The sequence below is a fragment of the Monodon monoceros genome, unplaced genomic scaffold (assembly GCF_005190385.1).
Source record: "Monodon monoceros isolate NGI ecotype Baffin Bay Population unplaced genomic scaffold, NGI_Narwhal_1 Super_Scaffold_20, whole genome shotgun sequence".
Lineage (NCBI taxonomy): Eukaryota > Metazoa > Chordata > Mammalia > Artiodactyla > Monodontidae > Monodon > Monodon monoceros.
This window is the reverse complement of record NW_021703777.1, coordinates 62,506,568-62,532,679: the sequence shown is the minus strand read 5'-3', so window position 1 is coordinate 62,532,679 and position 26,112 is coordinate 62,506,568. Positions and strand designations below refer to the sequence as shown.

Below are 26,112 nucleotides of genomic sequence, written 5' to 3'. Positions count from 1 at the left end.
CTGAGAAAGTGCCCTCCGGGTTTGAAACACCTTGACACCTAAGGGGAAAAGAAATTCTAGCAGCAAGAGGCTGGTATACTTCTGGGAGTGGGAACTGAGAGAGATCAAAAGAGAAAGAGCTGCAGAAAGAACTGATCGCCCATATCAAGGAACCATGCAGTGGAGAGGCTGCCTCTGAGTTTCTAGAGCTCAATGTGCCCATTAAAGAGTGAACATTTTGATGCAATATGGATTGTATTTACCCAGTTAAGAGAGACTTATCCCTTTCTTCCTTAATCTCCCTCCCAGTCCCCAAACCACAGAGAATGGACCTTGAAAAGAGAGGGAAGTAATTGGCTAAAAACAAACTCCACCTTCCATCTTCAGAGTTCCTGAGTCACAAGTTCAGCCAGAGAACACTTGCCTGGGACCTGAGATTGGAGTTTTAAACCAGACAGACTTTTCATAACCAAAAGTGTGAGAGAAGAGTTAAAGAATATGTTCAAGATGTCTTTAGGGGACTTGCTAACTAGTGCAGCTTAATCAACTGAGGATCTCATTAACACAAAAATTCCAATTCAGCTAGCCTGGGATGGGGCGAGAGACTGCATTTCTAACAAGTTCCCTGGGGCCGCTGCTGATTCTAGGACCACACTTTGACCAATAAGAGACACTATAAAGTAGGGAAGGGAGTTTCAGTAGAGCATGGTTGGCAGCAAGGAATAGAGAAAAATATTAGGTTGGCTATATGAAATATCCATTTTTGTAGGTCAAAATGTTTGAATATTGGCAATTTCAAAAAACCTTTTAAGTTTGTATCCAAGCAAATAAAAATTCATTCAATAAAATGGGAAACACAATATTAAATATTAAATAATTCCCCCACATTCTAACAATTATTTATACCCTACTTAAGTGAGAATGTATAAATGAAGTAGGGTATGAAATAGTACTGACCTGTATTGGTAAGCACGAGTACTTGCTAGAAGAATGTATTTGTGTGTGTGTGTGTGTGCGTTACTTGAAAAAGGCTGAGGCTGGAATCAAAACCAGCCACCTCTAACATGCTATAATTTTATGAATTTTACAAATGTTAAAGTTTTCATGAACTATGCTTGTATGTAAAAACTACTGCCACCTGGTGGATTTAAGAGTTAAAAGAAATATGGATCTTTTTATTCAGACATCTTAAATACTTTTAGTACTTCCTCTGTTAATTTTTACTTAAAAAAGGAAATAGGCAAATATGGATTTACTAAAACAAGATTACATTTAGGGGAACCTTTTGCATTTAGTTTCAACTGGAAGGGAAATAATGTTTATACTTATATATATTAGATGGCACTAAAGTTACATTTTAACTTTATGATAATATGGCTTTTCCCTTAATTTCCACAACTGTTTTATCCTCAATAGGAATTTTTCCATCCATTTGTTAGAGAATTTCAGGAGTTGGATCTTATAGGTAATTATGTCTCTGATATGTGTGCATAAAACTGTAATAAAGACCACTGTGTGCAACTCCCAACTTTCCTTCCCTTCATCCCAATATGTATATTTTCAAAACCTTTCTCTGCTATCTCAGAAGGGGTCTTCCTGATTCTTTCCAAAGTTAGATCATTTGATTTTACCTTATCTGGTGAAATAAATTATCATTACCTTACTCAGTCTGTATTTAACTTTCCTTCTACTTCATCATTCTCTGCAGCCTCTGTGATCCCAACTCACCCCCAAGAAGAGCAAAGAGCCTTTTCTGATTCCGTGTTAAACTGCCTCAATTCTCACCAATTTATTTTTGTAATCTAATCATTTAAAGTCTAGATTCTCTCACAGACATCGGTGAATATCCAAAATCAGAATGATGGGTCATCAATACAAAAATAGTAGAAGAATAAAATCTGTTATTGAACTATTATTACATGCTGGATTTAACACCATTGTCTCTAAAAGTGGTGTTAATTATTAAGCCAAGATAAAACATCCTGCAGGTCTTCTTCAGTGTCCTCATATTACATATTTTCTCATGATGAATTCTTCTGTGATTACTATTAAAACATACATAAGCCTCATAATATATTTTTCTCACTTCTCTTCATGATTTAGAAACTTACATTGTATGACTTACAATGTCATACAGTTCTAATGATTCTGTTGCCTAACTGTGAGTATACTTAGTAAATCAATATTTTCTAACTTAATAATAGAACTATTAAAAACTACAATAATGAGTGGAGAAGTTTCTTGTGTACTTTTCAGAATCTTTAAATTGCATTTTTTCTATTGATTGGTTAATTTTTTTTAATAGGTAAGAGATTTCGAACAAAAGTCATATGGTCATAAATTTAAGTATTTTCATTCAAAGCCCCTAAATAATAGACTTTAATATTGATTGAAGTAAATTAAATGAAATTTCATGGTTCTCTTTCATCATTTTTATCCACAGGCCTCTTTGGAAGTGAGCAGGCAACACAGAGGACTTGTAATATTTTTGTTTTTGTCCAATAAGGATCCGAAAAAAGATAAATCACAAACAAATATTAAGGGTTCAGTACAAATTCTAGATTTGTTGGAGGCAATGAATATTCTAAAATACCTGAAAGTTTTTATAATGACATATAAGCTATAATTCTAATATAAAAAAGAAATTGATTTATGAATTTTCTGATCTTTGATTATAAAGGCAGTGGCAAATAAAATATTCCATATATAAACACTTTAAAGCTATTTATTAAATATTTCTATTTGGTATCATCATTATCACTGTTTGAGCTATTAGTGTCATCATAAATACAAGTGTTTCTAATTGAAGATACCATCACATCTACAATGACTCTTTTGGGGTTTTCTTCCAAATCAGTCTGTATTGCTCCAACTTCTGCTAGCTTCCATTCAAGTTCTGCAATAAATAATCCATCAATAAATCAGATAAAAATCTTGGAACATCTATATGAAACAGAAGTTGACTCTAATAAAATTAATGTGGAAATGATGATATATTTAGAACTAGATTACAATGAAAGTACTACAATATCAAGATACACATTGGATACAGCAAAGTTATACTTAAAGGGAGAAATTATGGTTAAAGTGTTTATTTTAAAATGACTGAAAATAGTGCTTTGAAAGTACAAATCAAGAAGTTAGGAAAAAAATAAAGTAAACCCAAAGAAAGCAGAATGAGGCATATAATGAAGAAAAGACTTTAGCAAAAGTAGAAAAACAAAATCAGTAGAGGTGACCAACAAAATCAAAAGTTGATTCTTTGAAGAGACTAACAGACACAATTTGGGCAAAAATGATCACAAGTAAAGGAAAGAAACCAAATAATATTAAGATTTTACATGGGGAATAACCAAGATAAAGACTTTAAAGCCATGAGACTACTATGAGAAAAAAAGTATGCCAATACATTTGAAAATTTTAGTGGGAAAATTTCAACAAAAATGTGAATTACGAAAACATATTCAACAGGGAAACTGAAAAGAATTGAACTGATAACCAAAATCCCCCAACCCTGCAAATTCCTTATTTGTTAAATTTATTCCTAAGCACTGTATAAATGAACAGACCATTTGTGAGGAAAATTACAAAATACACTTATGAGGAAAATTACAAAATATATTACATTATGAAAAGTAATACAATTGACGCTTGAACAACACAGGTTTGAACTGCAGGGGTTCACTTATTCGTGGATTTTTTTCAGTAAATGTATATTATAGTACTACATGATCCATGGTTGGTTGAATCCACAGATGCAGAACCGCAAATATGGAGGGCCAACTGTAAAGTTATGTGTGGATTTTCGACTGCATGGGGTCAGTGCTCCTAACCCCTGTGTTGTTCAAGGCCAACTGTAAATATATTATATTTATGAGGAAAACTACCAAAAAATGAAAGAAGACCAAAATAAGTGACATGCTATATCTTATTCATGGATAGGAACATTCACTATTATTAGGATATCAAGTCTCCAACAATTAATCTATAAATATAATTCTAATAACTAACCAACAGTATTTCTCACAGAACTTGACTAATTCCAACATTTATATAAAATTTTGAAAAAGACTTGCCCTACTAGAGACAACTAGATTGTTACAAAGGTACAGTAATTAACACAGTGCTATATTGATTTAGGGATAGACAAACAGACCAGTGGAACATAGTAGAAATTTCAGAAACAGATTGAAGCATTTTTTTTAATCCTGAAAAATGACACTGGAAATATTAAAAGCCAGTGGGGGAAAAACACATCACATACATTAGGATGGTTACTATTTTAAAAAACAAAACAGAACATAACAGGTGTTGGTGTGGATGCAGAGAAATTAGAACTCCTGTGTACTGTTGGTGGGAGTGCAATATGGTGAAGCCCCTATGGAAAACAGTATGCTGTCGCTCAGAAAATTAAAGTAGAATTATCACACGATCTAGCATCTCTACTTCTGAGTATACATTCAAAAGAACTGAAAACAGGGACTAGAACAGGTTATTTGCACGTCCATGTTCATAGCAGCATTATTCACAACAGCCAAAGACAGAAGCAACAAATCTTTCCATCAACACATTAGTGGGTAAACAAAATGTGCTATAAAAACATACAATGGAATATTATTCAGCCTTAAAGCCTTAAAAAGGAAGGAAATCCTGACCCATGCTACAACATGGATTAACCTTGAGGACATTATGCCAAGTGAAACAAGCCAGTCACAAAAGGACAAACACTGTATGATTCACTGAGAGGAGTCAAATTCAGAGGTAGAAAGCAGAATGGTGGTTGCCAGGGGCTGGAGGGAAGAGAGAATAGGGAGTTATTGTTTAAGGATATAGAGTTGCAGTTATGCAAGATGCAAAGAGTTCTAGAGATGGATAATGATGACGATAGCAGCACAACAGTGAAAATATATCAATACTTAATGTCACTTAAAGATATACCTAAAAATGATTAAATAAAATAACATTATTTATAAATTAAGTCCCAGGTATGTAATGTATACCACAATAACTACAGTTAATAATACTGTATTGTATATTTTTAAATGGTTAAAATGGTAAATTTCATGTTATGTGTATTTTACAATTAAAAAATTTTTTTCAAATGTAACAATTTTAAAAAGCATGGACCAGATAACACACTATTCATGATAGTGATTGCTTAGTGAGGCAGGGAGGGGAACAGGATTAGGAATGGAAATACAGGCAACCTCAACAATATCTGTACTGTTTTTTTCAATAATAAACAAATAGCTGAAGCAAACATGAACAAATGTTCACATTTGTTATTTTTGGTAATGATTACATGAATATTTACTATATTATTGTCTGTATTTCTATGCAGTTTTTAAATTTAGAGGATAAGGTACAAGCTGAAAAAACAAGGTAGTAAAACAAAGAGGGGCCTTAGAGACTGGGAGAAGGAAAATTCTGGAACAATCAAAACACTGGAGGCCTTAGTAAGGCCAAAAGCAGTTTTAGGGGAATGAGAGAGTGAAAGGAAAGCTGTTAAAAATAGCTATTCACAATGGCTTTAATATGATTGTCTGAGAGAAAGATTTTAATAATACAGGATTAAAGCAGTTCCAAGAAATAACTGAAGAATATGGTCTTAGAACTAGGTTAGAAAGTAAACATTATTAAAAAAGGTAAAAATATAAAGTCCTGTGCTGTAAACTGTCAAAAAGAAAATAGTAGTAGGCATAGTCCTTGTACCTGTTAGGGAGACAAAACTCAAAGGGAATTGGTTAACCAACAAAATCTGACAGTATGTAGGTAAGTGGAAAATAAGTTGTATAGAGAATATATGCTATAGAAATTCAGTAGAGAAGATGAGAACAGATTATAAATTGGTCCAGAATCACATAATGGAATAAATGGTAACCTAGGAGACCCATGAAGGAATATGGTTTGGATGGAAGAAAAAAGTAGGGTAAGGTATTTGGGGTATAGGAAAAGATTATGAAACAAAGTATAAAGCCATAAATGAGTTAAGTGCATCTGGGGTAGTGGTTGAAGACCAGCCTGGCTGGAGCAGCAACTAGGAAGCACTGAGAAGTATAATTGTATAGATGGGCTGAAAGTTTCAAGCATATGATTCTGAATTTTTAACTTATTTGAAACAAGGAACCATTAAGGATTTAAGCAAATGCGTGTTATGACAGTATTACTGTAGGAAAATTAATCTGGAGGCATCTAAGAAGAAAAAGAAGTAAGAGAAAATAAGAAATAAGAGGAAAAACCTTATGTTTTATGAAAATAAACTTTCATGATATGTTAATTTATAGAAGTTTTTTTACAAATGAATTTAAAAGTAACATCATTACCTTCTAGCTTGAGATTTATCCCTCCACATTCTATAATTCCAATGAATTTGCCTGCTATCTGACCATTTTTATAAACAAAAATTGTTGGTAAACAATTGTCATGGTAGTGTTGAATACAGCTATTCACAATGGCTTTAACAAATTTAGTTTCAGGAAACTTTCTTGCTAGGAGACTAAGATGCTGGTTAACCAACGAACACATTGGGATGCTAAAAAGAGAAACAGTACACACAACGTTGTTAAAAAACAAGACTACTTATCTCAATCTAATAAAATAAGTGAAACATCTCCATGACAAAAATACATCTTTAGATATTCTTTTAATATAAGAGCATATCAATTGCTATCCTCTATTTTTACCTTTAGTAAGGATGAACTATAGAGTTCTCTGATTTTTAAAAAAATATATTTATTTATTTATTTGCCTGCACTGGGTCTTAGTTGTGGCACGCAGGATCTTCGTTGCAGCATGAGGGATCTTTTAGTTGCGGCATGCAGTTTCTTTAGTTGCGTCTTGTGGGATATTTAGTTGCATCCTGTGGACTCCTTAGTTGCATCTTGTGGGATCTAGTTCCCTGACCAGGGATTGAACCCGGGCCCCCTGCATTGGGAGCACGGAGCCTTAGCTACTGGACCACCAGGGAAGTCACAAGTTCTCTCATTTTTATTACAAACACCGTTATAGCCTAGGAATGAAGCTTGCTACCACGGGAATTTGCTGCCTAACTGAAGCTAACCACATCTGACCTAGCATCAATTTAATCGAGCCAGTTCCTAGTTTATAGCACATGGAGGGGGTTGGGGGGCAGTGGGGCGGGGGGAGGAGAAAGAAAGAAAAAAGAAAAGAAAAAAACAGGACATATCTAGGGACTCCTTAGCAGCTCTGAATTGAAACAAGGGGATCCCAACTCTTCATCAAGGGTTTATTTCCACATGAGATCATCACATCTGAAGTTATTTCAAGCTTCCTTGAATTCCTTTACTCTAACAAACTTCATCCATCCTTCTCTTTGACATGTCACATCCTGTTCCCCATCATCCAGAACTATTCTTCATCAGAAATTTAAAATTGATTGGAAATGTAACCAAAACCTACAATTCTTCCTGCTCTATCACTTAACTCTCATTACACTCACACGTTAATTAGTCCCTTTTCTCTCAGTCTATCACTCACTCATAGATTTATCAAATACTTTCAAAGCTAATCCTCTGCTTTATCCCACACTCTTTCCATGTCCTATGGGGCCTTTATTTGTTATTCTGCTTCCCTCTCTTCCTGTTTTCTTAACCTTTCCTTCTCCACTTTACATAAAATTACTAAATTTTTAAAAAAGTCCCTTTTAACTCTCCCTCTAATAAACTACTCTCTCTCCTTCTGGTCACAGCCTAGATGAAAAAGGTAAAAAAAAATCTCTATGTTCTGTTCACTTCCCTTGTTAAAGAGTTCTCCTTTTTTGACTTCTGTGATAACACTTTCTATTAATTTCCTTTTTACTCCTTTGACTTCCTTCTTCTGTCTATACCTCAAATGTAGATATTCCTTGTAATTATGTCCTAGACCCTTTTCTAATTCTAGACACATTCACTGGGCAGTCTCACCCATTCTGATATCAACAGCTGATGAACTTCATCTCCCCTCCTCCCTCAAACAAACAAACAAAAAAATCTGATCTTTATCAGTATTTTCTTTAAAAAAAATAAAACACTGAATTTGATACATGTATTTCTCCTTTGTATGCATTTTCTCATCATTCATATAGAGCATATTTGAAACAACAGTGTAAAGAAATATTTGTGTGAACTGATGTTAATTAGGGAAAAGTTCTTTAAACAGACAAAATTAGTACTTTTTTCTCTTGTACTACACTTTATATGTCCTTTCAAAATATATATATAATGTTTAACTGGCCTCTTGTACTATACCATAAAAGCATCTTATTCCCCTTTGTATTCTCAACTCCTAAAACCTGTCACACCTATAGTTGAAGTCGAAGCTCTCTTAACTGAGTGGCTCATGCCAGGGCATACTGCATGCCCCAGGCAGGTGGTAACCCTTCTGGACTTTTGTCTGTTTTTGCCCTCTACACCTATTTATGCCCACTGCATATTTTATTATAATTAACAAATAAATAAAAATGGGACAACAAAAATCATTGTAGTTCTTTTTTTTTTTTTTTCTTTTTTTTTTTTTTTTTTTTTTTTGCAGTACGTGGGCCTCTCACTGTTGTGGCCTCTCCCGTTGCGGAGCACAGGCTCCGGACGCGCAGGCTCAGTGGCCATGGCTCACGGGCCCAGCCGCTCCGCGGCATGTGGGATCTTCCTGGACTGAGGCACGAACCCGTGTCCCCTGCATTGGCAGGCGGACGCTCAACCACTGCGCCACCAGGGAAGCCCTCATTGTAGTTCTTAAGAAAATCAAATGCATGCTTTGGAAAAACTTAATAAAGCTGAACCATTAAGAAAAAAATTGCAGTTTAGTTCATTGTAGGCTAGACAAACATAAATGATAGAGGAAGAATAAGGATTTCTGCACTCAAATTGCTTCGCATGTACTTTTGAGTTCTTGCTCCATTTTTAAACAAACCCTGAAAACTGAAATCAATGGTAATGCGCTAGGTCTTATCAATATTTGGGGGAAGACTTGTATATTTTTTAATTTGGCTTTTCTTTATCAGTTTCTGACTTTTATCCTCAATATATTTTGCTAAACTTGTTTCACAAATTAAAAAAAAAAAAAAAATCTCAACAAAGTGGGTATAGAGGGAACGTATCTCAACATAATAAAGGCCATATATGACCAGCCCACAGCTTATGTCATACTCAACAGTGAAAAGCTGAAAGCCTTTCCTCAAGATGAGGAACAAGACAAGATTGCCCACTCTTACCGCTTTTATTCAACGTAATATTGTAAGTCCTAGCCAGAGCAATTAGGCAAGATACATAAATAAAGAAATAAATGGCATCCAAATAGGAAAGGAAGAAGTAAAAATGTCACTATTTGCAGATGACATGATATTATATGTAGAAAACCCTAAAGACTCCATCAAAAAAAAATACTGAATAAAGAATTCAGTAAAGTTGCAAGATAAAAAAAAATCAATCCACAAAAACCAGCTGTGTTTCTATACACTAATCATGAACTATCAGAAGGAGAAATCAAGAAAACAATACAATTTATAATTGCATCAGAAAGAATAAAATACCCAGGAATAAACTTACCCAAGGATGTGAAAGACCTGCATATTGAAAATTACAAGACATTAATGAAAGAAATTGAAAAAGAAACAAACATGAAAGATACTTTGTGCTCATGGATTGGAAATTATTTTTGTTAAAATGTTCATAGCACCCAAAGCAATCTACAGATTCGATGCAATCCTTATCAAAATGCCAATGGAATTTTTCACAGAAAGAGAACAAATAATCCTAAAATTTGAATAGAATCACAAAAAATCCAAATAGCCAAAGCAATCTTGAGAAAGAACAAAGCTGGAGGCATCTTGCTTCCTGATTTCAAACTGTATTATAAAGGTATAGTAATTAAAATATTATGGCATTTGCATAAAAATAGACACAAAGATCAATGGAACGGCATAGGGAGCCCAGAAATAAACCCACACCTTATATGGTTAATTTATGACAAAGAAGGCAAGAATATACAATGGGGAAAGGACAGTCTCTTTAATAAATGGTGCTGGGAAAACTGGACAGTCACATGCAGAAAAATGAAACTTGATCCCTATCTTACACCATACACAAAAATTAACTCAAATTGGATTAAAGACTTGAATGTAAGACCTGAAACCACAGAACTCCTAGAAGAGAACGTAAGTAATGACGTAGGTCTTGGTAATGATTTTTTGAATCTGACACCAAAAGCAAAAGCAATGAAAGCAAAAGTAAATGAGACTACATTATACTAAAAAGCTTCTGCACACCAAAAGAAACTATCAATAAAATGAAAGGCAACCTACTGAATGGGAGAAAATATTTGCAAATCATACGTCTGATAAGGAGCTAATATCAAAATATATAAAGAACTCATATAACTCAATATCAAAAAAACAATCTGATTTAAAAATGGGCAGAAGATCTGAATACACATTTTTCCAAAGAAGACATACAGACGGCCAACAGGTACATGAAAATATACTCAACATTATTAATCATCAGGGAAATGCAAGTCAAAACCACAGTGAGATATCACCTCACACCTATTAAAATGGCTTTTATCAGAAAGACAGGAAATAACATGTTGGCAAGGACATGGAGAAAAGAGAATTCCTGTGCACTGTTGGTGGGAATGTAAATTGGTACAGCCACTATGGAAAACAGTATAGAGGTTCCTCAAAAAATTAAAAATAGAACTACCATATGATCTAGCAATTCTACCTTTGGTTATTTATCTGGAGAAAAAAACCACTAACTCGAGAAGATACATGCACCCCCATATTCATTGCAGCATTATTTACAATAGCCAAGATATGGAAACAACCTAAATGTCCATCAATGGATGAATGGACAAAGAAATTGTGGTATATATACAATGGAATATTATTCAGCCATAAAAAAGAACAAAAATTTGCCTTTTGGGACAACACGAATGTACCTAAAGGGTATTATGACAAGTGAAATGAGTTAGACAGAGAAAAGCAAATGCCATATGATATCTCTTATATGTGGAATCTAGAAAGAAAGAAAAAAAAAGCTCATAGATACAGAGCACAGACTGGTGGCTGCCAGAGGTGGGGGAAATGGATAAAGCGGGACCGAAGGTAAAAAAGTCAAAGCAGGGAATCACACAAAAATAATTTTAACTTAAATATTTTATTTTCATCTGACATATATATACATTAATTTAGTAATCTTTGATATTGGCTCATGAGCTGCTCATCTATAGCTTTTCTCATCTAAACTATACCATAATGCATTGTACCATAATACATCTGTATTTTCTCAGTGCACTCAGGCCAAAAAATCTCCCTTTCCTCTACAATATCTAATAAGTAATCAAGTTATATTGATTCTACCTCCTTATCTTATACCTATCCTCTCCTCTCTTTCTCTACTGCTTTCCTCCTTTCCTGTCTCATCTGAGCAACTTCAGATTGTCCTAAGTGGTCTCTGTGTCTCCAGTCATGGTTCCCCAAACCCATCCTAGACCCTACTGAAAAAGTTGGCTCAGCAGGAAAATCTCATCATGCAACAAATGCCCTTCCCTCGATTGTAAAATCCTCCAATGGCTCCTCACTGCCTTCAGGATAAAGTCTGGGCTCCTCAGGGTAGCTTTCAAGATTCTCTGTGGTCTGGCTCCTGCCTATCTCTCCCGCATTATTGTCTGCCTGCCACCATATTACTCAAGGTCCTCTAAAGCAAGATGATCCCTCTTATTTCTGTACCTTTGTTCAAGCTGCATACCCCATCAGAAATACCCCATTCAGTCTGTCTACTTCCTCCAACTCTGTAAACTCGGGGAATCTTTTCTTAATTTTTGAGGCCAAGACCAAGAATTATTTCACAGAAAGTTCTGTACTTCCACCCTCCAAGAGTTGAACTTACTACTCCCTCTTCAGTGCCTTTACTCTACTCTGTATAGAATTCAATCATATCACCTAAAAGACATAATTATTACATCTAATTGTCTCCCTCTACTGAAATTTCTTTAATGGGAGAGATAGATGCCTTATATGCCTTTGCACCTCCCGCATCTACAAAATCCTCAGAAATCAGCTTAACACTAAGAGATGTTATATATCAATTTATGTAACAAAAAGCTAAGAGAAAAACAAATTAAATGCATTATATGTTTAATTTACATTTCAGAATATATGTATACATATATATCCTGATAAGTATAACCTGTTACAAATCTAGATACTGCTTTATTTTAGTGGATAGCATACTAAAGGTAATATTAGAAAAACATGTACTGCCTAACTTAAATCAGTTTTCCACACAAAGCAATGACATAAATACTTTATAAGCTTCAGTTTCCCTCAAATAGGTGAAATGCACCCACAAATATCTAATTTAGAAGAATTTTATGATTACTATCACAATGAGAGCTGAGTCGGTGGTATGACCCACTTATGGGGTGGGTGGTGTTAATGGCAGAAGGCAGGTGGGCATGGGTGGTAGCAGTGAAAAGTACAGAATTAGGAGAGTATGGCACAATAGACTGCAGTGCAGGGACAAAGTGGCTACCTGAAGGCAGTTCTGACAGCAAGCGGCAGGGAAAAGACTTGGTGTTGGGGTTCAAGGGCCAAAATTGAACCTCAGAAGATCTGTAAAAACTAAGGGAGACCTCTGACATCCGAAAACAAGTTAAAGGCCTAGTTATGATATTTGAGGTTCAAAATATACAGTTGGGTACAGGAATAATGTAGAAGCCCCAAATTAGAACTTGGACACAGGCGTAAGATTGAATAAAATCGAAAACAAGGCTGACTTGAAGTTAAGCCACTAGGTTCACTGGCCCAGAGTGAACTAGATCCCTTTAAGGTAACCTAAGCAGGCTGAGCCTATAAACTTAATGGCAAAGAGACATTAAAATTACAGAACTTAGGAATCTAGTTAAAAAACAAACTCTTACCCTCCTGTAAAATTTTTAGAAGGCAGCTAGAAACACAAATTTATCATACTTTACATTATTAAAGTTATTAAAAACTAGACTTTTCTAAAGAACATGTGTAACACAAATAATTGTTTTCTGTTTTATAACTTTGATTATAGATTAGTTTTCTTAATTTTGTACCAACACATTAATACATTTTCTTAATGTCAAGAAAACTAATTTTATTTTTTCTTGGCTGCGCTGGGTCTTAGTTGTGGCACGCGGGATCTTCGTGGTGGCATGTAGAATCTTTTAGTTGCAGCATGACAACTTTTAGTTGCAGCATGTGGGATCTAGTTCCCTGACCAGGGATCGAACCCGGGCCCACTGCATTGGGAGTGTGTGGTCTTAGCCACTGGACCACCAGGGAAGTCCCAAAACACGTATTTTATGTAACTATCTTAGATTGCCCCCCCAGGAACTTTCTGAGAAGGTCATAAATACTTAAACTATTATGAAAACAGATTCTTACTCTTTGAGTCCATCAAAGCATAACAGTTTGAAACAGCCTAGATGAGACTAAAACACATTCAACCTCTTTTATGAATTTTTGAAAATTATTGGTCAAAACTAGTTATTTATCTAGATATAACCATTAAAGTAAATTTTATACTATAGTATGAGCATTCAAAACTAACATCTATTCTGCTAATCAGAATGGGTCTCAGAAAAGACATTCAGTGAATCCCTTCAGTATATAACATTTATCACACACAGATCCCAGTATTATAAATGTCAGTGTTCCTCATACCTATTTGTGAAGAATGAAAATCAGCAGCATTTACACACTTGATTTTACCATATAAGTGGTATAGGTAAAATGGGAATTGATTCTTTTTAAGGCTTTAAACTACTCAAAAATTAATTATCAATCTTTTTAGTTACAATAAAAGTAATGTCTTCTTTTATGGGGCACGGTGTCCTATTAAAATTTGTCTGAGAAGCTGGTGAGTTGGTAAACAGCAGGGTTCTAATTTGCCTAAGTTGCTCTGTTCAGAATTTCTCTGAGGATCTGAAGAGAGAAGAACTTTTTATACAGAGAATGAGATGAGGACATGAGGGCTACTGTCATGACCTCTGTTCTTATTTGGCTTGGAGCCCAGGCAGAGGGGCTGGGATCAAAAGCTAGAGGGGCTGTTTCCATGAGAGATGTGTGAAACTATGGGAGCTAGCAGCTCCTCTGGCCGGGAGCTAGGGAAAAGTCCACTCTTCCTGGTAACTGTTACAGCAGGCTGGTGAGGCCTGGGGACATATGGGTTATACTTAATACAACTAGGCACTCTAAAATTATCTGTTTTGGGGGAATAAGGGAATGCAAGGGAATTATTCAGTTAAAGGAGACTTAAGAGCTGAATTCCCTAGCAGTCCAGGGGTTAGGACTCAGTGCTTTCTCTGCCGTGGCCCCAATATCTGGTCATGGAGCTAAGATCCTGCAAGCCATGTGGCTCGGCCAAAAAAAAATAGAGAGACTTAAGAGACTTGATATATCCAAATGCACTGCATGATCCTTATTGGACCCTTGTTCAAAATATATGTATTTATGAAAGAGATTTTGAAGTCAGTTGGAGAAATTTGAGTAAGGACTGCCTGGGTATTAGGTGAGAAAATGGTTATATAGAAAAATGCCCTTATATTTTGAAGATGCATGCTGAGGTACTTCAGAGTAAAGCATCGCGTAATTTATTTTGAAATGGTTCTACAAATACACACACATACACATATAAACAAAATGATACAAATATGGCAAAATGTTCATTGTTGAATCTACCTGGCTGGTATTTAGGGTGCTCATTTTATCATTCTTTTTACTTTTCTGTATGTTTGAAATTTTCTATAAGTTTTTTTAATTAACTGTCAAAGAGTACTTATTTTTCTAAGAAGTATAACAAGTTCTTTAAATTAGACATGAAATATATTAAAATACCTAATTTAATCCCTGAAGCCAATGACTCTACACATATATTTTTCTTTATTTATTTTTGGCTGTGTTGGGTCCTTGTTGCTGCGTGCGGGCTTTCTCTAGTTGTGGCGAGCGGGGGCTACTCTTTGTTGTGGTGCCTGGGCTTCTCATTGCGGTGGCTTCTCTTGTTGCAGAGCATGGGCTCTAGGCACGCGGGCTTCAGTAGTTGTGGCATGCAGGCTCAGTAGTTGTGGTGCACGGGCTTAGTTGCTTCACGGCATGTGGGATATTCCCGGACCAGGGCTCGAACCCATGTCCCCCGCACTGGCAGGCAGATTCTTAACCACTGTGCCACCAGGGAAGCCCATATTTTTCTTTTTTTAATTGAAGTATGGTTGATTTACTTTATTTTCCTTGATTAATCTTTGTTATATGCTTTATACAACATTAAAACCAGAAATATGTATATTAAAAATTAGTATATTAGCCTTTTGCAAAAAGCTATGGTAATTACCTTGATCTGTATAGGTGAATTATAACCCACACATCCTTTTCTGCATTTGTGACTTCATTCACATACTGATTTCCAGAAATTTCTCTTAATTCCCCAAATTTTTGTTTTTTCTTAAGAGCTTTCCATTCCTGTAACCGCTTTTCTCTAGTTAAGAAAAAGAAATTAAATTACATAAGAATATTGTTATATTCTTAAGGCCATCCCCATATACAGTAATAATTTAGAGCAATGAATGTAATGCTAGTACATATCAAACACTTTAAAGAGTAACTATTAACGGCTTTACAATGCCAGTTTCTCTTTTTATACGGGTATTTGCTTTATCATGGGTATTGTAAAGTATAAGAAATTAGCTACTGACTTAATTTTTGTTTAAGGCTAAGTCAATCATAGCTATAGAGAGTTTATTTAGACACTGGGTCAACAAATTCTCATATACGGCTTAAATAAATAAAGGGAGAGTGTACATAATAACTAACATTTATTGAGGGCTTACTATGTTGCTAGGTGCTGTTTTAAGTGCGTTAACTAATTTAATCCTTGCAAAAACTTTATGAAGTTAGTACTATTACTATCCCCATTGACATGCTCTTACCTATCATGCTAAGCTGACTTACAGTTCAAAGCCTTTGTGAATATATGCAATTAATTGTTATAAATGTATTGCAGGTAGAGAGGTGGTAGAGAAAGAGTGATTATGAGTATGGACTCTAAGGTCAGACTGAACTGGCTTTAAGTGCCAGCTCCCACTTACTAGTGGCGTGGACTTGGGCAAGTTATTTAATCTTTCCAAGCTGCAGTTTCCCCCAATGTGAATAAAACTAAAATCTGCTTGCATGGGATTGTTCGGGATTAAGTGTAAACATGTAAATTTCTTAGGGCAGTGTCTAGCGCACCATGAGCCTTTCATAAATGTTACCTAGTTATTCATCTATAGAGAACCTTAAAACTTTGTTAAACAAATCTCAAAATTTACATACTTTGATTTAGCTGTTGAATACTTGAGTTTATAAAGCAAATCCAAATGGTTCTGACATATCTGCAAGTATGTTAAAAGTTACTAACTGTGTATCTCTAAGTACCTGGAAGTACTTACTCCCCTTCTTTCTCTGTGTATTAACTATATTTTCTTGTTTTCTGTACAGTAAGTCCTCTACATACAAACAAGTTCCATTCTGAGAGCACATTCATTAAATCCAATTTGTTTGTAAGTCCAACAAAGTTAGCCTAGGTATCCAACTAACACAATCGGTTATATAGTACTGTACAGTAATAAGTTTATAATACTTTTCACACAAATAATACATAAAAAACAAACACAAAAAAAAAACATTTTTGATCTTACAGTACAGTACCTTGAAAAGTACAGTAGTGCAGTACAACAGCTGGCATACAGGGGCACTTTGGCATCTTTGAAAGTTCTCAACTTGAAGGTTTGTATGTAGGGGACTTGCTATATTCAGCTCTGGCATCTGGGGTCTTTCTGATCCTAGAGAGACTGCCCCTCTCTGAGCTAGCTAGTTCCCAAAGATAGCAAACACTCACCAGAAAGCACAGTCCTGAAATGCAAACCAACCAATCCAGAGCCCAGTCCCTCAACTACCTCCTTTACTGGGCTGAGCCACTATCCCCCTGCCCAAATCATCCCCTGGGCTTGGTACCAGACAATTAGAGATAGACACTACAGTCCAGAGCCTGCCAAATTTTTTCCAACTAGCCAATCCTAAGTCTCCTTACCCTGCCTAGCTCGTCTTTCCCACAGAAACTACATAAAGGCTCATATCCATCTTAGCCTCTCCCTCCTCCTGCCTCTTGACCAACTGGTGCTTCCCTGTGTGGCCCTGCATTGTGGGGCATGCCCCCTACTCTTGAGACCTGTGAATAATAATGGCAATTATCTCCTGATCTGTTGGCTTCACCATACCTGAATATACACAAAATCCTGGGTCTATTTTAAAACACTGTGTCCTTATTTCACATATTAGAAACATGTCCAGTAAGACCACTCACTTTATATAACAAGTAATCCAAGCAAAATTAAGCCTAGAGGAGAATGTCAGGAACAGTAATCCAAGTCTAGGGCCCTCTCAGTTTTCAAACTGAAGGTCTTCAATTTTCCTTCTACTGGCCCAGATATTCAGAACTTACAGTCACTCCAGAGAGCTTTTGGGAGCCCTATTTTGTTTGCATTGAGTATTTGGCATCACTATCATTAATGTCCCTCAATTTGATCTCATTGGCTTAATATGTTTCAGAATTTTCAAAAAGTTTTTGTTCCGATGATGGCACTATGCCCTACTTAATGGTGCAGCTATCAACTACTTTTCTTCTTCCTCCACTCTTCCACCTTCTCCTCCTCATTTTTCTTTACTTTCAACAGAATTGGGCAGGGAAAGACATAAAAACCTGGGTTAGCTTTGCCATCAGGAAGTGACAGAGTGTTCAATGGCCTGCATTTTTCACCTAACAGTCATACCAGCTGTGATTCAGTCTCATAAACAGAAAGCCCTCTAGCTATTTTAAGCAGCAAGAAGCTTAATCTGAGGAATTAAGCGCTTTACAAACTTAATGGAAAGATGAAGGAGGAGGCTCCAGACTGGGCTACCAGGAAGACTCCCCGAACAACTTTGCAAAACTGGTCTGCCAAGGGAACAGCTTTCTCCGCTGCAATCCAGAAACTGGGGAATCTGGAACTAATGTTCCAATTGTGCCCTAGTATCCCCTACTCTGGTGATCAGAAAACCCCTGTAACAGTTGTCTCTAGGAACCTATCTCCTTAGCAGAGACTGGGAGAAAATATTTGCAAAAGTCGTATCTGAACTGGACTGTTATTTGAAATATACAAAACTCTAAAAACTCCACAATAAGATAACAACCTGATTTAAAAAATGGACGAAAGGTCTTAACAGACACCTCACCAAAGAAGATATACAGATGATAAATAAGCATATGAAAGGATGCTCCACATCTATGTCAACAGGAAAACAAAATTAAAACAATGAGAGGCCACTACACACTTATTAGAATGGCCAATATCTGGAACACTGATAACACCAAATGCTGGAGAGGACTGGAGAAACAGGAACTCTCGTTCGTTGCTGATGGGAATGCAAAATGGTACAGGCACTTTGGAAGACAGTTTGGCCGTTTGTTTTTTTTCCTTTACAAAACTAAACATACTCTTATCATTTGATCCAGCTATCAAGCTCCTTGATATTTACCCAGAGGTGTTGAAAACATGTCCACACAAAAACCTGCACACAGATGTTTACGGCAACTTTACTCATAATTGCCAAAAGTTGGGGACTTCACTGGTGGCGCAGTGGTTAAGAATCCACCTGCCAATGCAGGGGGAACACGGGTTTGATCCCTGTTCTGGGAAGATCCCACATGCCACGGAGCAACTAAGCCCGTGTGCCACAGCTGCTGAGCCTGCGCTCTAGAGCCCGCAGGCCACAACTACTGAGCCCGCAAGCCACAACTACTGAGCCTGCGTGCCATGACTACTGAAGCCCACGTGCCTAGAGCCCGTGCTCCACAACAAGAGAATGAGAAGCCTGCACACCACAACGAAGAGTAGCCCCCACTCACCGCAACTAGAGATAGCCCGTGCACAGCAACGAAGACCCAATGCAGCCAAAAATAAACAAATAAATAAATAATTGCCAAAAGTTGAAAGCAACTAAGATGTCCTGCAGTAGATGAATAGATAAATAAACTGTGGTACATCCAGATAATGAAATATTATTCAGCGCTAAAAAGAAATGAGCTATCAAGCCATGGAAAGACATGGAGAAACCTTAAATGCATATTACTAAGTGAAAGAAGCCAATCTAAGAAGGCTACATACTATATGATCCCAACTATATGACAGACTGGAAAAGGCAGAACAGTGGAGACAGTACAAAGATCAGGGGTTGGCAGGGGAGAGGAATGAATAGGCAGACCACAGAGGATTTTTAGGGCAGTGAAAATACTGTGAATGGTACCATAATGATGGATATATGTCATACATTTGTCCAAACCCAAGAATGAACTGTAATGTACATTATGGACTTCGGGTGATTCTGATGTATCAATGCAGGTTCATCAATTATAACAAATATATCACTCTGGTGGGGAATATTGACAATGGGGGACGTTATGTTATGTGTGGGGCAGGAGGTATATTAGAAATCTATACCTTCCATCAATTTTGCTGTGAACCTAAAACTGCTTTATAAAAGTCTTAAAGGTTTTCTTTTGTCATTGCTCTTTTGTTTTGGCTTTAAATGAGGGATTTGCTTTAAATCAGCACTATCAAGACTACTACAGAATTTTCTCTTCTTAACAATAAGTAAAATTTTAAAAGGCTACAGGTTCCTTTTTCCTTAGATCCAAAGGGAGAGCAGAGATACAGAAATAATACTAGAATTTGGTGACCAGAATTAGAGTTGTACTTTTGATGTGGAATATGCAAGGGAAAGAAATTCTGTGCGTAATATCTCTTTAATCTCTGTGGCAGAGACTGTTTGGGTGTTCATCAGTATAGCTTCCTCTTCCAGGACTCACAGGAAGACTATATTTGCCCACATCCTTGGCAGTTAGATTAGGGCCATGAGACTGGATTACATCCAGTGGAACATGTGTGAAAATGATATGTACATTTCTAGGACTTATCTCTGAAATGTCCCATCCCATCTTTCATACTGTCTTCCTGGTCCACAAGCCTGGATGTTAAGGATTCTGAGATGATGAAGCCCCTAATGAAATGTTCATTGCAGCACTACTTACATTAGCCAGGACATGGAAACAATCTAAATGTCCATCGACAGATGAATGGATAAGGAAGATGTGGTACATATATACAATGGAATATTACTCAGCCATAAAAAGGAACGAAATTGGGTCACTTGTAGAGATGTGGATGGGCCTAGAGTCTGTCATACAGAGTGAAGTCAGAAAGAGAAAAGCAAATATCGTATATTAACACATATATGTGGAATCTAGAAAAATGGTACAGATGAACTTATTGGCAGAGCAGGAATAGAGACGCAGACGTAGAGAATGGACTTGTGGACACAGTGGGGGAAGGGGATGGTGGGATGAATTGGGAGACTAGGTTTGACATAAAACACTACCACGTGTAAAACAGATAGCTAGTGGGAACCTGCGGTAGAGCCCAGAGAGCTCAGCTCTGTGCTCTGTGATGACCTAGATGGGTGGGATGGGGTGGGGGGTGGGAGGGAGGTCCAAGAGGGAGGGGATATATGTATACATATAGCTGATTCTTTTCATTGTACAGCAGAAAGTAACACAACATTGTACAGCAATTATACTCCAATTAAAAAAAAAAAAAAAGAGCCCAGGTCCCTAGTCATCACCTGGAGAAGAGCTGCTCAGAAGAAGCTTGTAAAACATGCATCATCTGTGAGTGAGGAACTTTCTTGTGTGAAACCACTAAGATTTTGCACTTGTTTGTTACAGCAGCTGGCATTATCTTAATAAATTCTGCTGACGTGACTGTATCAATAGATTTGTAATTGTTGAACGATCCTTGCATTCCTTGAATAAACCCTAATTATTCACTATATATGATTATTTTAATACACTGTTTTATTTGCTAATATTTCATTTAAGATTTTTGCATCTATGTTTCAAAAGTGAGATTATCTAAAGCAGTATTTATCAAGTTGAGGCATGTGGACGTCCCACATGAGAATTACTTGGGAATGGCAGGTTCCACAGATGGGCATATTCCTGAGACTCAACCCCAAGCTACTGAATATTACCTCTTGGTACTGGTCTCAGGAATGTGTATTTTTAACTTCATATTATGGATGGTTATTAACACTTACAGTAGTAAAGCGACCCCAGATGTGTGCATCTTCCATCAATAATTTCTATGGCCAATTCTCTTTCATCTCAACCCCCACTAACTCCCCATTTCAAGGGCTATTTTGAAGCAAATATAAGACCATGTCATTTCATCTGTAAATATTTCATTATATATCTCTAAAAGATGAGGATACTTTAAAATTTTTAATTCACATGGCATAATTATATCTAAAACAATGGTAATTCCTTAATATATTCAGATATTGTTCAAATAATCCTATTTTCTCCACTTAAAATTTTTATTTAATTGTTATAAAATATCCATAACATAAAATTTACCATGTTAACCATTTTTAAGTGTACAGTTCAGTAGCATTAAGTTCTGGCCCCATTTTTAAAGTTTGTTTATTCAAATGGGAATCCAAATTAGATTTATAGAGTGGTTATTATATCTCTTAAATCTCATTTAATACATAGATTCTTTTCCATCTATTTTTCCCCTAGAAATTTCTTTGTTGACGGAAACTAGATTGCTTGTCCAAACTTTCCCATGGTCTGAATTTAGCTTATTATATTATCATGAAATCAATTCACACAAGAAATCAAAATTTTTAGTAGTAAAGCTAGGTGATTATTTTGACTAACCAACTTAAGATCCATGAGTCTATTATTTCCCGTCTGTACTAGCCTTGTCTGATTGTGACAGTAAGATTATATTATCAATAAATGTAACAATGTCATATGCAATTTATTAGTAAGCTTGTCATCTTAATAAAAACATAGGAATTATCTGTGCCTTGAAAAGTAGAGAAAAATCAGCTATACAATAAATTTTAGGAAGCAGGCTATCTTCTTAATTATGCTTTTCTCTCTCTTATTGCATCAATTTTGGAAACTATTTTTTCATTTTAAAAATGATGTATATGATCATGTATCAGATACTCTCCTGTGTCTGGCTTCTTTAATTCCATATAATGTTTTCAAATTTCACCAAAGTTTGTGTGTATCAGTAGTTTGCTTACTTTCTTACAGAGTAGTATTGCCTTTCATGAACACACTACAGTTTGTTTATTCATTCACCTTGCATTCATTTATCATGCTGGTGGACTTTTGGGTTGTTTCCAGTTTCTGGCTATTATGAATATGCATGTACAAGTCTTTGTATTGACATATACCTTCAATTCTCTCAAGTAAATATCCAGGAATTTAATTGATAGGTTATATGTTAAATGCATATATAACTTTAGAAGAAATTGCCAAACTATTTCCCAAAGTTATCATATTATGAGAATTCCAGTTCCTCCAAAATCTTTAGTTTTAAATTGTAACATAATTCATATACAATAAAATTCAACGATTTATAGTGTATAACTCAGTGATTTTTAAAGTATTCACAAAGCTGTGCATCCATTACCACTATCTAGTTCCAGAATAGTTTTACTGTACTAAAAGAAACCCCATATCCATTTGTAGTTATTCCCTATCCCCCCATCCCAGGCCCTGGAAATTAATAATCTGCTTTCTGTCTCTATAAATTTTCCTATTCTGAATATTTCATATAAGTAGAATCATGTAAAATGTGACCTTTTGTCACTGGCTTCTTTCCTTAGCATAACATTTACAAGGTTCAGTCCTGTTGTAGCATGTACCAGTTCATCATTTCTTTACATGGCTGAATAATTTTCCATTGTATGAATACGCCATATTTTGTTTATCCACTCACCAGTTGATGGACAGTAAGTTTCTTTGTACTTTTTGGCTATTGTGAATGCTGCTGCTATGAACATTCATGTACACGTTTTGTGTTTTCGATTCTCTTGGGTGTACATATCTAGGAGTGGAATTGCTGGATCATGGTAATTCTATGTTTAATATTTGAAGAAATTCCAGACTGCACCATTTTACATTCCCGCCAGCAATGTATGGTGGTTCAAAATTCTCCACCTGTTCACCAACACTTTTGTTATTTTTCTGTCTTCTTTATTATAACCACCCTGGTGGGAGTGAAATGGAAATTCACTGTGGTTTTGATCTGCATTTGCTTAATAACTAATGATATTAAGCATCTTTTCATGTGCTTATTTTCCATTTGTATACCTTCTTTGGAGAAATGTCTATTCAAGTCCTTTGCACGTTTTTTAATTATTTGTTTTTTTGTTGTTGAGTTTTATGAGTTCTTTATATATTCTTGTTAGTAATTCCTTATCATATATCTAATTTGCAAATATTTTCTCCCATTCTGTGGGTTGTCTTTTCACTTTCTTGATAGTGTCCTTTGATGCACAAATATTTAAAATTTTGATGAAGTCAAATTTATCTGTTTTTTCCTTTTTGTTGCCTTTTGTTATTTTTGGTGTCATCTGAGAAATCATTTCCAAATCCAATGTCATGGACATTTTCCCGTGTTTTGTTTGAACAGTTTTATAGTTTTAGTTCTTACATTTGGGTCTTTGATCCATTTTGAGTTAATCTTTATATATGATATGAGGTAGGAGTCCAACTTTATTCTTCTGCATGTGGATATCCAGTTTTCCTAGCACCATTGGTTGAAAAGATTGTCCTTTCCCCATTGAATGTTCTTGACACCGTGTTGAAAAATCATTTGACTATTTATGAGAGAGTTTCCTTCTGGTCTCTCTATTCTATTCCTCTGGTCTGTATGTCTATCCTTATGTCACTATAACACTGTTTTGATTACTGTTGCTTTGTAGTAAGTTTTGAAATCAGGAAGTATTGGTCTTCCAACATTGTTCTTTCTCAAGATTGCTTAGTTTCCAGGATCTGGATGTGTTTCTTTTTATTCATTATGCCTTTAATTTTAGACTACTTGGATTAATTTAAAATCCATATACATTTAAAGTATGTAATGTAAGTGCCTGACATTAAGCTTTTGATTACTGAGGCACCTATTTCAAAAGACATCCATCTTGAAAACCATACTGCCAACTGTATGACACAGCTACTAGCAAATCCACCAGATAAGGAATTAGGCTGCTCCCACCCATGAAAGTCTTTCTTTCAGAGAGCCCTGGGTAACCTAGATAACTGACCACTTGAGTGACCCCTCTTCTCCCTTCCTGTGCTCTAATTCCAGCTATTATGCTCTACATTAGCCAATAAAGAGTCAACCAGTGAAACCTAGATACCCCATCAATGGACTCTAATAAAGGCACAGACCCAGGTCCCACTCCCACCCCTCCACCAGACCTGGGTGAGTGGCCCTCAGGCATGCTGTGTGTTCTTCAGGATTTCTGAGGAATAAATCTTGTTCCTCGAAGTTCTCTCAAAGTTTCTTGCTGAAGTGCATCCTACAGTCATAATACAAACCACAGGAACTGGTCCAATCACAGCTATGAGTAATACAGGAGGTGAGTGCCTCAGGCATTCCTAGCCAATAGCATCACTATTGATAGGCTGGGACTGACACAACAAAGTAATTACTGAAAAGGAAGGACTTACTTCTGCCATTTAGCTATTTTCTGTATTTCTATATCTTACATGCTTTTTGTTCCTCAATTCTTCCATCATTGCTTCTTTTTGTATTCTTGCATTGTGGTATACCATTTTGATTTCCTTTCTCTTTCCTTTTCTGTATGCTTTTAGTTATTGCTTAGTGATTACCTTAAGGATTAAAATTAATATCTTACAATAACCTACTGTGAAAAATGCCAACTTAGCTTCAATAGCATACAAACACTCTGCTCTTATACATCTTCATCCCTCCCTCTTTATCTCATTATTGCTACAGACTACATTGTTATATACTGTGTCCATTAACATCGATTTATAATTATTATTTTATAAACTTGCCTTTTAAATCATATAGAAAAAAGGGAGTTAAAAACCAAAAATACAGTAATATTGGCTTTTATATTTACCTATACAGTTACCTTTACCTATGATATTTATTCTTCGTATGGTTTTGAGTTACTGTCTAGTGCCCTTTAATTTCAGGCTGACAGACTCCTTTAGCTAATTTTTAGGGGAATTCTAGTACAGTAAGTCCCCGACATACGAACCTTCAAGTTGCAAACTTTAAAAGATGCAAACGTGCATTAGCATGTCCAATCACGTAAGCTAGTTCATGTGTCTGGTTGTACACTGTCACATGCGTGCATCCTCTACAAGTGGTTGTACTTTTGGTACTTTACTGTACAGTACTGTATACAGTACAGTAGTACAGTGGTACAGTATCTTTATTTCAAGCCCAGGATGTTCAGAAACAAGCGTAAAAGCAGCAGTGATGTAGCTGGTACTGCTAAGAAGTGCCAGCTGCTGTACTATACTACTGTACTTTCCAAGGTTAAGATTAAAATTGTTTTCTTTATTTTTTGTGTTTGTTTTTTATGTTTTGTGTGAAAGGTTTATAAACCTATTACAGTGCAGTACTATATAGCCAATTGTATTATTTGGGTACCTAGGCTACCTTTGTTGGACTTATGAACAAATTAGACTTATGAATGTGCTCTCAGAATGGAACTCGTTCATAAGTAGGGGACTTGCTGTAGTAACAAACTCACTTAGATTTTATCTAGGAATGTCTCAATTTCACCTTCATCCTTGTAGCATAGTTTTGCCAAATATGGAATTCTTGACTGACAGGTGTTTTTTATTCCTCTTGCAGCCTCTAAGATTTCTGAGGAGAAATTGGCTGATAGTCTTTTTAAGGGATGTGTCTTTGTGTGGGTCTCTGAGTTTATCCTACTTGGAGTCCATTGAGCACCTTGGATTTGTAGATTTATGCCTTTTGTCAAATTTGGGGAGTTTTCAGCCATTATTTCTACAAATATGATTTGTGCCCCTTTCTTTCTCTTTTCCTCTGCTGGGACTCCCATACCATATATTCTAGTTCACCTAGTAGTGCACCACAAGGCCAGTTAGGCTCTGTTCTCTCTTCTTTATTCTCAGACTCAATACTTTCAATCGTCCTATCTTCAAATTTTCTCTATTTTCTGCTGGTTCATAT

At 35.9% G+C, this 26,112-nt stretch overlaps 1 protein-coding gene across 1 annotated transcript in view; it reads right to left on the bottom strand.

Annotated features, from left to right (window-relative positions):
- Nucleotides 1-2,401: 2,401 nt before the first annotated feature.
- The window catches only part of PDCL2 (phosducin like 2), a 48,148-nt gene continuing 24,437 nt past the window's right edge, over nucleotides 2,402-26,112 (bottom strand). Inside the window, exons 4-6 of the mRNA XM_029235822.1 lie at nucleotides 15,330-15,473; nucleotides 6,303-6,511; nucleotides 2,402-2,875 (exon numbers count right to left, since the gene is read on the bottom strand). Coding sequence (XP_029091655.1) covers nucleotides 2,718-2,875; nucleotides 6,303-6,511; nucleotides 15,330-15,473 — 511 coding nt within the window. The 3' untranslated portion in view covers nucleotides 2,402-2,717. The remainder of the gene's footprint in view (nucleotides 2,876-6,302; nucleotides 6,512-15,329; nucleotides 15,474-26,112) is intronic.